General features: G+C 38.6%; 1 protein-coding gene across 3 annotated transcripts in view; it reads left to right on the top strand.

The window, feature by feature from the left end:
* The window catches only part of ksr2 (kinase suppressor of ras 2), a 123,126-nt gene that overhangs the window by 101,158 nt on the left and 8,034 nt on the right, over window positions 1-13,934 (top strand). For 2 of the 3 annotated variants that reach the window (XM_070963669.1, XM_070963667.1), the window contains 5 exons: window positions 183-279; window positions 372-505; window positions 3,427-3,561; window positions 5,489-5,618; window positions 6,148-10,847. In XM_070963669.1, coding sequence (XP_070819770.1) covers window positions 183-279; window positions 372-505; window positions 3,427-3,561; window positions 5,489-5,618; window positions 6,148-6,294 — 643 coding nt within the window. In that variant the 3' untranslated portion in view covers window positions 6,295-10,847. Of the gene's footprint in view, window positions 1-182; window positions 280-371; window positions 506-3,426; window positions 3,562-5,488; window positions 5,619-6,147; window positions 10,848-13,934 lie in introns of those variants that run through there. The other variant, XM_070963668.1, reaches the window with a different exon arrangement.

Genomic DNA, 13,934 nt, shown 5'->3' with positions numbered 1-13,934 from the left:
ATTGTCCCAAATTGAATTCATCAGAGGCAGTGGCAAACAGAAAAGCATTTAGCAACAACAAATAAAGATTGAATGTGATCACAGGGTCGACCTGTGATGTTTGTCCAATCTTTTCAAGTTAAATGAAGCATAAGTCAACACTGTGAATTGAACTCGTGTCCTTGTCTTTTTCCCTCTCTCAGCTTATGTAAAGGCAGGACACTTTATTCTGTGGTGCGGGATGCCAAGGTTGTGCTGGATGTGAACAAGACCAGACAGATCGCACAAGAGATGGTCAAGGTAAAACAACTCAACACTGATTCCTGAGAACACTTCTGCAGCACACATCATATTACAGAAAAAGCCACATCTCTATCTCTCTCTGTCCTCAGGGGATGGGCTATCTCCACGCGAAGGGGATCTTACACAAAGACATGAAGTCCAAGAATGTGTTTTATGACAACGGCAAAGTCGTCATTACCGACTTTGGGCTCTTCACCATATCTGGGGTTTTGCAGGCTGGCAGGTAATTATGTTCAATACACATACAAGACAGGAGTGCTTTTTTTCAGCATGTGCATTACAGGAATTTGTCTTGCAGATGGACAATAACAAAATATATAACAGTATACACAAATGGGGCAGGGACAGCAAAACATAGAGCAGAAGGAAAAGACAGTGAGTCAGTAATTTTATTCTGTGACATTAAGTATTACGTTTCATTTAAGACCGTTTAATGACCATAAGCAGGAAAAGAAAGAAAAAGGGGAGCAGTCTCTAAACATGCAGTGGTTTAAGTCATACAAACCCTTTAAAACCTGCTTCTCCTCAGCTATTTTAACCAAAGTTTTAATCTCGTGTCAGCTTTGCTGCTCATGATGCACATTTGCTTTTGTTACTGGCTCCAATTTTCCCTGTTTCTTACAAAACAAACAGACCAACATGAGGGGGTAATTTGCAACATCCTGTTTTGACAGGAAACAACATGGAGTATGTCTAATGAGATAGAGGCATTGAAATCTAACTCAAAGCTCATCATTTTGTGTATAATCTTAAGTCTGACAAGGTGCTGCAAGTGCACCTTGTCTAACGTGTGCTTTTCACCTTAAATTGGTGCCAATAAAGTGAAAACTGTTTGTCTTCAGTTCTTCTTTATCGAAGAAATCCCTCCTTCTCCGCTGAAGAACACAAACAGTCTTAAAGGAAAAGAGAGCCAAAAAACGAGAGGGTGAACAGGTCAAGGATGAGCAGAGAAATCCAATAGTGGTTGGACAGTACAAATAGCAGTGTCATACAAAGAAAGCGTTGAATTACTGGCAACGGTCAAAACGCTCTAAATTGGTTCTTACTCCACTAACATATAGAGTACATTTTCTGTCATTGGCCATGTTATGGCTGAGCAAACCAGTAATCACATATCGTATCTGCTGAAGATTGACCTCATGAAACCGGGACTTTCAGCGACCGTCTGAAAGCAGCGAAAGAGTTTTTGAGACAGACCAGTGAGAATAGCACAGTGAGCTGCCTCGATACATGTACATCTGCAGCGCAGGATTATATTAATAGTCGTGTTTTCCCATATATAATTAGCAGATTACAGAGCTGAATCAGACTTAAATGTTTACACAGTTTTACAAATTATATTGTTATGAAGGAGGCTTAAGTAGGCTACAGTTCAAAAATCTAATAAGGGTACAAATCATATACTAACTGCTAACTCATGCATGATTCATGATGATTTAATGGATGACATAATGCAGGCTGTATCATGAATTCCTGTTGCTCACCATTACCAAATGATGAGGTCATTATGACTTGAAGTGATTCGTTCATACTTAATAGAGCATCAGTTAAGAGTTAATTCAATGTTACCTCATAACATGTCTCATCATTCTCATCTAATTTTTCAATGGGTACCTGCTAGATGATTTCAGACCCACACAAAAAAATCCTGTTCCACCCATGTTGAGCAAATGCATGATCTTGAAATAAGCTCTTATCCAAGAGGAATCCAGCTAAGTTAGTTACATATCAATTAATGTATGAAGTAACTATTAATTAACATCCCTGAACTGATGATCTATTAAGTATGAACTAATCACACATAGCCATAGTGACCTCATCATTTGTTAATGCTGAGCAACAGGAATTCATGGTACATCCTGCAGTAATTCATGCATTAACTCATAGAGTCATGCAATAGTTAAGCATTACTTAAGTATATGATTTGTACCCTTTTAAAAAATCTTACCAGAAATCTGACTAGCACCGCTAAAGCTCTCTAATTAAAATGTTGGATTTTGTTACTTAAATCCAAATTGGATTTAATTAACTAACATCACTATGACAATAAGTCTACAAGTAGTCAATATGGGCTGCTGTTTGCCAAGACATAGTTCAAGGACATGACTTCCAGTAAACCAACATTTACATTTCTAATTGTAGAAGAAAGATTGTAGTAGATTGTAGTTGGGATGCGTGTAAAACTGTAGTAATCTCCTTTATACAATCATGTGTTCACAAAGTGGTGAACCACGCTGGAAAGTGAACAAGCTTATTTCCCAAAAAGTTGATGTCGTCGCTGGCATTGAGCAAAGTATTTATTCAGCTTTGTTGATTCTTAAATAAGTTGACCACATTTAAGTGGTGCCTCATCGCTGATTGATCTGCTTCAACTAGTGCAATGATTACAATCAATATGACTTGTTGCAGTTCTTAGCAGGAAAATATTTGCTGACATTTGGAGGTGCAGCAATATTCAACATAAGTAGCCAAACGGTCACACAGGATGCAATTAAACCTGTGATAACTGACAGGAATGAAAGTATGGAAATGAGAATCAGATTGCAATAAAAACGCATAATATTCCTTTAAAGGACAGCAGCATGCATGGGTATTTGTAATCAGTCAGAGGATTTGACTGAAACACAGACAGACAAACGGCCATGACTGGGTCCACCCTCCTCTTTTGAGGTTTTTCGATGCGTAGAAGTACGGCACTCAGGCCAAAGCTGTATTTTGTTTTTTCCTCACATAGAATTAGTTAATGGCAAGTTTTTGTTTGCATCCTTTTCTTCTTTTTACATATCATAGCATCACTATTCTGACATGCCTCAAAGTTGATATCGTGCACCCCACCTTCCTCTAAATGTGGACTTTCTTGCTTTTTATACTGTCACCTGACTTCTTCCTTTGCTGCCATCATAATTTGGCCACTAGAGGTCACCGTGATCACATTTGAGCCCTAATAACCTGCTCAGAAAGTTGACCTATGTGGTCGTTTTTGTAGTAAGTGTGCGCTCAAATAAAGAGACACTTGTAATGGTTATCTTATTATGGCTATCTGCAGTGACAATGTGCTGTTCTGTATAATGCAGCAATATAACATCTTTTGCTTGGCAAAAGAACGCTGACAAGTCTCCATCTTCACGTTTCCTTGTTCTGCAGCCGGAGAGAAGACAAACTGAGGATCCCCAACGGCTGGCTGTGTCACCTGGCCCCTGAAATTATCCAGCAGCTGTCTCCAGACACAGAGGAGGACAAGCTCCCCTTTTCCAAACAGTCAGATGTCTTTGCTTTTGGGTAAGTGTCCTCTGACCTGATGCACTCCTGTTTGTTTGTCCAGACGATACTGGAGCGTCATGTTGTGCAATCATAGCTCACTGTTGACACAGCAGGTCTACAGACCCAAAATTTGTGTGTGAATTCAATAAATTTGTTGTAATGGTGAAAACAAAATTCTTACTTATTTTTACAGAGGGGTGTCCTACAACCTCCAGCTCCACATCACATGACAAAGAGGCAACTTTCATTAACTGGTTTTCAGATCTCATTATAGATACAGATGTTCACTGCTTACTGTACAAAGAATATGTTATAATATGTGTTATTTTGCTTCGGTTAGTGTCAGACTTTAGATATCCAACTTATGTCACCATTTAATGAGAGCAGGATTAACAATTTTAAAACTTAATTGCTAAAAAATATCTGATTTTGACATAGACTCCATTTGGTTCCATATACCTGATTGTGGGGAAGATAACGTGTTCTCAGGAAAAGCGAAGACATGTCGTTCATGAATGGACCCTTGGTTATGATGGGGGGAGAAAATGTTGCACAAATAAGCATTGGCAGCTGGAAGATGGCGAGGTACCATGGAAGCTGATTAGAGTAGATAAAGAGCACACCGGTTCATGATTGGTTCCCCCATGTGGGTGGGAGAGAGGGTTTGGAAGCTTGGCTTTAAAAAAGTAATGCACATATATACTTATTTACTCCCTGTGGAAAGTAATTCCTTACACTACTCATTACGTTACTTCTGTGTTACTCCAGAACATCACCTGAGATGCATTGTCACATAATTTCCAGTTAACAATACTTCATTAAACCATACAAACCACTGGCTGTAGGCTATAACTGCCTCAAAATAAAACTAGCTGGCATGAATTTACAAAAAAATATTCAGGTGGAAATAAACACCTTCAGCTCTGTGTGTTCCATTACTGAATGCCAGAAACACTCAGAGTGATTCTAACAAAATGCACGCAGTTACTTCCTTGAGTTAGATGAGAAGTTTGACACCACTCCCATATTTAATAAGTTGAATTTTTACAGATATGTTGGAATTTTACATTTCTTTACCTTCAAACTTTACATTCAAAGATCATATTTTGGCTTAAAATACCCGGTTTTGCTGCCACACGTGGCTGGAAAATGTCCTGAGGTCTCAGTGAACAGCCGTCCCCTGGTTCGTCTTGCCTGGAGTGACACTCCACCGCCATCCCCTGCTGCTCCTGATGAGAGCTCAGCTCATGCACATGTACCAGTAATCTCAACTATGCATCACTTAGTCATTTAACATGTCTGTGGTTTGCAGAAATGCACAATGCCAACACAGACTGCCATAGCTATTTCATACACATTGCTTTTCTGAGCGTCACTCAGAGCAAGGTGTCCCTGCCTCCTCATTCAAAATCTAATTTTACATTTTTACTAAAAGTCCCCACAGCTCCTGTTCTTCCTCTGCTGCCATTACTGATTCATATTGGAGGGGGTGGACCCTGCTCTGTTGACTCCTTACACAATTGCATTTTCAGATGGTCCCCCATATGGAGGTTTTGTCCCTTTATCATTCTTAAGGGAAGAAGAGCGCACACTGTCCAGCTGCTCTGTTAGCCCTTGTGTTACCTAGAGGTGACACCCATGGCTGTTTTACATATTCATCAAGGTGTGTGCTAAGTTTGCATCGGCAGTAATTAAAAATGCGTTGTTTCTTTAACTTCTGGAGGAAACTGTCTTTCAAAAGTTGAAGTCGATGACAAAATTCACCCATGAAATGCAAGTTTTTGTACAGTCATCTAACATCTGATTAAAATCATTGAGACAGATTGAGTTCTTGTGACAGTGGCAGTATTAGCACTGGCCTCCATAGGTGTGTTTTGACAGTGGTGTTATTCTCCAGACCGCACAGTCCAAAGCACTGACCCGCTCCGGTCCTCTGTCTTCACAGCACCATCTGGTACGAGTTACATGCACGTGAGTGGCCTTACAAGAGTCAGCCAGCAGAGGTGATCATATGGCAGATTGGCAGCGGGATGAAACCCAACCTCACCCAAACTGGCATGGGGAAAGAGATATCAGTAAGCTCTTCTTTTTAATTTGTCACAATTCACGAGTCACTCCATTCATGCTCAAGCACTCGCTGAATCCTAGACTCATTTTTGCTTCAACACGTTTTATAAATGTTGACAAATTAACTTTGCATGATAAAGACAATAAGCAATCTGAGGCTGGATTCACAGAAGTGCTCCAAAAGTGGATCTAAAGATGATACACGGTAAAAGTTTTTAGGAAGACTGAAGGGAAATTTCAACTAAAACAACTTTTTGAGGGACAATTAGGAACTTTTTAGCCAAGTTTTGCAGGTCACATGTTGTCATTCATTAGCATGGCTTACAAGTCACTCCCTCAGTTCAAGTAAAACCCAGCTCAGGATTCATATTCCTGATGATTTGGCTTTGCTAATGTCCTTTAGGCACATCAAAAAAAATAACTAAATACAGGGACAATTATTTGCACAGTGCTTACTTATTCAGGAACTATGTGTTTTTTCCAACAGACCTGGAGATATTTAAATGCAAAATCAAAGTGTTTTTCCATCTTTTCCAGGACATTCTGCTTCTGTGCTGGGCGTACAAGCAGGAAGAGCGGCCCAGCTTCTCCAAGCTGGTAGATTTACTGGAAAAGTTGCCAAAACGGAACCGTCGCCTTTCCCACCCAGGGCACTTCTGGAAGTCAGCTGAGTATGTCAAATGAGTTAGGGACACAAAATCGCAAACAATCAACAACTATATATAAAAAATAAAATAAAAAATGAAAAAACAGCCGCCATAACTCTACATGAATAACCCACCTCCTTAAAGAATGCACTGAATCCAAAAGCCAGCCCAGTGATGAAAACTGCCCATGCTGTGTGTATTTTCATGGAATGTTGGCATGTCTGTGTACAGATAAGTTGACTGTCCAGCTTCTCAACGCAGTCGGGACTCATATTTTCTTTGGTTTGATTTAAACCATACAGGATCTTTTTTCCTTTACATTTTTTTGTCTTTTACTATTGACTTGATCCCTTCATAGTATTTGATTTATTTCCTGGATGTATCTTGCTTGTAACTTTCAACTGATCACGTCATCCTGGACTTTAAAAAAAAAAAAAAAAAAAAAACACGTTTGAGTACAAATGTAGATTTTGTTCCATGTTTTTTTTTTTTGAATGAATGTAACTGTTATACATCAAACATTGTATATTTTCACAACATTGTCTCGCCATTTCTTATGTCTGTCAACTGTGTAGGTCATTTTGTCGGTGTTCCCTCATGGTGTCTCATGTGTGGATGTCTGTACAGGTTACACGTTTGTCTGAAAAGCTTTATTTAACTTAGAAATGTCCTCTAATTTACACCGTACCATATGAATGTGAAGAAGCCAGCGTCCCTGTTTGTGTGGGGATGTGTTGGCATGGTCCTTTGATGGGAGACTGTTCTCTGATCAGCCTGTGCTTTCAATATTGCCTGTGAACATAAGCGAGACGTTTGAACAACAATTTTGGGGATAAAAGCTGGTCAGACCAGGACTCCCTCACTTGACGCTGTTCTGTGAAATCGCTGACACTTGAAATGTATCTCGCCAACTGTTGCAGAACTAATTACCCTTCAGAAATGCTACCACTGAGCCCCCTATCCCCCATTTCCTAGAAATAAATGTATATTTTACTTTACTAGCTCATGATAGATACAGAATATCATAGATACAGATAAAAACCTAAAGCTCGCTACTGTATAGTCAGCGCAGTAATTTTAAGTTATTTTAACTTTGTAGACCCTAATCACTGGCAGAGTATTGAAATGACACATTTGCTTTCTGAGTAGTGTATGATACTGTTTTATAAAATAGTAAAGGAAACCTAAATGGATGACAGACTGGTTGCCAATGAGCCAGGGTCTGAGGAGAGAAACCAAGCTCTGTAATGGTGTGACTGTTAGACACGTATGGGGAGAGCACATGGCCTTTAAAAAGGCAATTCTAAAACTTTGAGTTTGTTCAAATTTGTTCAGAGCTGCTCAGAAGCAGTGTTGTAGTCATTTTGACTGGGAACTCTTCAAATTCATCCTGCTGTCCTCAGCTGGAAAAAAAATCCTTCAGCTTGTTCCCTTTTATGTTTATGCTGAGCATTTTTTTGAGAATTGGTATATTTCCTCAATATTAACTTCATAAACAACACTTAATGAGTGTAAGTAAGTTTTAAATGTAGTGTTTGTTACTAGCTTAGACATTTTAGTAACGATCAACACTTTGGAAATCAGCTGTATGAAGGTGTGTTCAGATGATGGATGGATGCTGGATTCACTCAAGGTGGAGCTAATTAAAGTGAGACTTTAACAACTTTTGCCAAACAATGACCACAGAGATGATGTAATAACGAAGCACTACTACTGCAATTATGTTTAGCATTTAGCTAAATTGCCAAGCAACTGAGAATAGCATAAATGGAGAAGAGAAAGTCAGTAAACTGGCTCAGAAATGTAATACTTAATGTAAGGTTGTTACATTGGCCACCATAAGCTACGTTCATACCCATAGACTGTATTAGAAGGTGGCTGTAGCCGGCATGATTTCACCCTTTGGTTTATGTCTGCTGTTTGAAAGCCTCAAGTTTAGAATTATAGCCGTTATCATCTTGTTTGGTTTTTTTTTTTTTTTTGGAGCCAGAAGTGACGCCTCTATCCTGATTGATTGGCCACTCATGAAGCCTGAATGCATACCTTGCTTTTTCGTCTATTTTAATCTAAATGAGACAATCATTCGCAAAATAAACTTCATGTTGCATTGAAGAAGACTTGAAAGTTGCAATTGACACCATAAAATCCTCATGAAAATAAGAAAACTGACCTGTCAGGCCATTTTTTCATAGACTTCTATACGATCTGACTTCTCTTTGCAACCAGGAGAGTCGCCCCCTCCAGGTCATTAGAAAAAATGCAGGTTTAGGGTTCTTTCATGTTGGCCTCACTTGTCAGACGCAGAGACTACATCCACTCCTTTTATACAGTCAATGGCGATACCACCCTGAGTCAAACCATAGCAGCTGTACTGAACTGAGCAATGTTACGTTCTATTGTGCATGTTGTTAGCTAGCTACAGCTACTGCTTTTTGTTTAGTCTGAACACACCTGAAAAAATGCTGCAGAACTTTCCTGTCACATGACTTTTTTTTTTTTTTTTTTTTACAATTAATTATTCTAGTAATTAATATTTTAAAAGAATTTTAACATGGACATAGCTGCCTTTGGTTTTCATAATTTCTTAATTCATTTAAAACACACTTTGACTTGTCTTGACTACAACACTGCTGAAAGGGTGACTGTGGAGGACAAATGAATCACAAACTTGCCTTCTTGTTTTTTTAAATCATGAAAGAAGTGTGAAGTATCGAGTTCTTGGATTCTAAAGTTAAAGTAACAAGTAAGTAACTTAAATCTGGCTGAACTTTCCCTTTAACATATCAGAAAAGACATATCAGGATGCTGAAGACCACCCCAGGCCATTTTTCTACTTCATACTGTATATCATAATATATTTTAAATGTATGTTTTAGAGATATAGCAAATCTGAGTCATATCATCATGAATTGGAGGCTGTGGTGTCACTCGAGCTGTATACTGCTTTTGATTCTCTCTAGCCAAGTCGAATAGATAGAGACAATCTAGTCATGTTAAATAGCCATTTTCCACCTCATTATATACACATCTGTGTGTTGGAAAATGCATACAAACAATCTGCTGCTGTTTTTTGGAGTCTGTCTGTCTATTTTGGAATTGCTGGGATTCAAATATTGTAAGTGGATCATTTATATTTGTACTGTTTACAACGTTCAAGTGCATGAGATGGACTATCAAAGATTGATTCTTGTTATGAAAAAAAATAATCCTTCTACACTATATATAAAAAGTATGTGAGCATTTTTCTGATGAACTGTTGTCCATTGAGCAGTTTGATCTCAATACCTAATGAAGTTTTATGTCAGGCTTTGCAAAACTTTTCAACAGCTTTGTTTGAGAGAATGATTGTTTCAGAATATTTATAGATTATATAAATGAGTAGACTAGCATTTAAAAAAAAAAAAAAAAAAGTGACCTGTGCACATGCTAGAGGTGACAACAACCTGACTGGACAACAATCAAAGATCTAACATTAGTGCCAAGTGTACATAACAGATTGTAGACTATGTTTTATCGTCACTTGCCGTAATATCAATATTCCTTGTGAATTTTTTTGACTTCTTTCTTTTGAATGTACAAATTGTGTTGTGTTTTCTTTCTTTCTTTCTTTCTTTTGGGTTGTTGTTTCTGTTTTCTGTTCATTTAAATTTCTTTTCATCCATTTTCCTTCTAATTGCATAAGCATTGATGCTATGTTGTTTTTTTTCCTTGATTCCGTCCTTGTATTGTAGATGATAGCTCCAAAAAGCTTGTATTTAATGATGCCTTATGGTCCATGGCTTAGTGATGAGTAGATTTTGATCACAAGCTCTTTTATTTGCACTCATCCTTTACAAAGTGTATGACAATAAAAAGATGTTTTCATTTTGGATGTTTTCTGTTTCTTTTATGTCATCTTTTATCTTAGTCAACCCTTATTCATATTTTACTTTGGTTGTAATTTTTAACATGTCTTTAAAGAGCAAATTTAGCGTTGAGTCAGTGCTTACTACCTAATTAAATCTTAACATTTATCATTAGTGAGGTGATCTCTGCTCTGATTTTAAGAGGTGCAACATTTGATGCTGTGTGTGCTCTAAAAAATTAAAAGTGGACTCCATTCAAAATCGGTTACTATGAAACGCCAGCGCCTCTGGGTGTGCTATAATATCATTGTCACAGTAACAGTGGCCAGGCTAACTGTCTTTGTGCTAAACTAAGCTGAGCTAGCTAGAAATAAATACCATATAAATACCAGACAGATATGAGATATATTTTCATCAAATGCGCAGCAGGAAAGCTAATTTCTGTCAGTTCATATGTCTGTTATGTTGCTCATGCAGTTAATATATGACGTGCAAGCAGCCACAATGCAGTTCTCTGTGAATGAACAAACACTGATCTAAAAAGACTGATTCACTTCCTAATAGCTGAAAATATTCATGTTCCTCACCACGAGAGAAGTAAGCATGCGGTGTGGTAAATAGTGTTTAATAATCCTCATGTAGCAGGAAACAGAAAAACTCCACTAATCAAGCTGTTGTCTTATGCATAAGTGTATCTTTCTGAGAGCAGGAAAAAAATACAAGTACCATCCTCCTGAAAACACATTATCCCTTTAAGTATTGTATAAAGTATACAATATAAACCTATTAATCTCTCTTAGAGATGAGCAATCTGCATTGGTCGATCTTGTTGCCTCTGACACAGCCCTCCACACTTGTATTGATACCTTTTTTTTTTAAAGGAAATACATAACAGCAATATTGAATATAAATGTAATACAAAAGAGTAATGGATTTAATCAGAGTGGAGCCAACAGAAAGATCTGGTAATATATCACTGCTGTGCAATGGAGGCTTGTTGCTCTCCATGATTGAGAAGGATGCTTAATCCAAAACGAAATACAGCTCAGGAAAGTGACATCCAAGACCTCAGTTATATTAGGCATTAATGTTGGATCTGTATCTGGATATCTGGATAATGAAAACTGCATATTAATGCAAGATGTAAATGCACGCAGAACGCATGGTGGTCAGAAGGTGATTGGTTTGGCCAGATGGTATTGTGTTCTCTCTGTGTACAGTGTGACCATATACAGGATTTAAAAAAAACAACAAAACAAAAAGCTCATCTTCCTGCAAGTTCAAACAAGCCCAGCAAAAACTGAAAGTGGCGGCAGTAGTCTAACCATGCAAAAGGTAATTTTGTGGTTATGGATCCACGCCATGGACATTTCTAATAATCTCTTTGCATGGCAAGCAAAACCTGTTTCATTGTTGATACGGGCACCAAACTGTTGTTTTCAGACCAGGTGGAACCTATCCTTTAACAGGATAGGTCTCTGCATTATTTTTATTGGATCATTATCTGATCACATGGTCTTGCTGTTGCATTCTGCATGCAGTGACACCTGCATTAAAGTGCATTTTTTCCCCTATGCAGATAATATCGCTAAGCCTGGGATCTTGTGCATTTCTGCCTTTCACTTGTCTCAACTCCTCTTTGAACTGGTGTGTGTGTGTGTGTGTGTGTGTGCGTGCGTGCGTGCGTGCGTGCGTGCGTGCGTGCGTGTGTGTGTGTGTTTGCATGGTGTACAATGACAGACCTGTGAGTCACTGGTTGAAGAAGAGAGAGAGTGAGTTAGTGAGATCATCGAGCAGGAATGCAATAGAAAAATAGATAGATAGATGAGAGCTGTGCCCGTCTGCACAGCCAGTCCTCCTCTTTCTTCTTCTCTACCTCCACCTCCCAAGCCCAGCCTCGGCCAGTGAAGCGTAAAAAAATCCACCTCACCCAATCTCAGGGAGGCTGACGCCCATCAGAGCATGAATGTTTGGTTTCTGTCCAGATTCTTACAAGTGTTAAGACCTGACAAGGTTGGGCGTTTCTTGTTAAGCTAGAGTATTTTTGCAAAGAGCAAAAATAAAATCAATGAAACGACGTTTCATTTCCATGCTGGAGTTTGTAATGGATAATGCAGTTCATATGAGATGCTAACATGTTCCTATGAAATGAAGGCACGAGTGTAACTCCCTAACAAATCCAAAGGGATCACAAGAATTGATGGCTCCAAGGCATCACAAACTGGTGCTCAGATTCATGTACAGACTGTGCTGAGATCATTTCAGTGCTCCGTATATATAGCTCCGACTGTGGTTATACGATAATTACAAGTGAAATGAAAAAAGGCCTTTGTTGAAGGATTTACCAAAGGAAGAAGAGGGAGGGAAGGAAATTTAACTAGAAAGCTGAACGCGAGTCCACAGATATAGATGGAGATCACATGAAGAAGCAAAAGAATCTTTCAACGGCAAAACATGTTTGTCCAGATGTTTGAGCATGCCCTTTTATTTGGTCTCGTCATGATATTTTGTTCATTGTCACCATTTTTCATTTATTCCATCTTTAAATTGTTGTACTATCTAAGCTGAGGGGAGTGTGCAGTAAAAGCAACAAGTCTGCAGGTAATACAACTTCATTTCTGAATGCTGCTCATATAACTGTGGGAGTTCTTCATGGCAGCACCGAACAAACATCACAATTTTTCAAAAGACTGAAAAGAAAATTGACTGACGATATTATACCGCTGTCAGGCATCTGCAGCTGAACTTCAATCAAGGTAAACTGCAGAAAAGCTTCAGCTCTCTAAGACATCAGTGCGATCTTTGAACGGAAAAAACAAATCCATTAGAAGCGTAATTGGAAGAACGGTGGCCTCAGATGACCAGAATGCATTGCCGCCATGTTGCCATTTTATGTTATTTAAAAGGTGTGACTAAGGGTGTTTTATGAGAACTTGATACGATGTTCTAAAATAGCACTGATTCAGTGAAATGAAAGTTGTAACATTTAACATGTAATTCAGATAATATTTCCAATGGTTTAATTACAAAAACAAAACACCAAGTAAACCCACTTTACCCAAACAGGAAACACTGTGTGTTCAGACAGAAAGAGAAGCTAACTTTTGCCTTTTATGCGCACTTATCTTTCCATGAAACCATGTGCGTAGTCCATGTTTTTTCACCCTGAACAGCCAAAGAACTGACCGTGCAACCATTAGCTATAGCTAGCTAGCAACATGTGCACCAACCACAGGTGTGTGACATTCATGTGTGTTTGTGTGACAGCTTGGCCTCTAGCTGATTCCTTCGGTGTCTCACCTTTTTCCACTCACTTATTGATGAGTCTTTTTCTCAGTTGGGCCATTTTGCATTCATTTTCACCCACTTTATATGCAGTCACCTCACGCCTAAAATTTGCTTCTCATCTGATGAACACACCTTTAGCCAGGTTACCTGACCAGCAAGTCTTTACAGTGAACGACTGAAGAAAATCTTGGTGAAGGAGAACGTCATGTGCCGTTATCGTGTATTTACCACTTGCCGCCACACTGGTTGCTGTTCAGCAAAGTTTAACTAGTTTCACTTAAATAATGTTAGATATTGGTGAACATCCTGGGCTGCAGGACATTTTGTGTTGCAGTACTGTGTTTGGCCACTGGGGCACATTGACTGCAACTCTGACTGGCAAACATAAAAAAACAAAACAAAAAGACAATGTCATTCACCAGCTCTCCAAACGCCAGCTTCAGACTAAACAAAATTATGTCTGTTGCAATGGTCACTGTGTCAGATTAGTCATAAATTATAAATTAAATAGACTTCCAGGAACAAGAATGTAAACAAACAATGG

The sequence above is a fragment of the Chaetodon trifascialis genome, chromosome 6 (assembly GCF_039877785.1).
Source record: "Chaetodon trifascialis isolate fChaTrf1 chromosome 6, fChaTrf1.hap1, whole genome shotgun sequence".
Lineage (NCBI taxonomy): Eukaryota > Metazoa > Chordata > Actinopteri > Chaetodontiformes > Chaetodontidae > Chaetodon > Chaetodon trifascialis.
The sequence above is the reverse complement of the archived record's forward strand: the minus strand, read 5'-3'. Positions and strand labels throughout refer to the sequence as shown.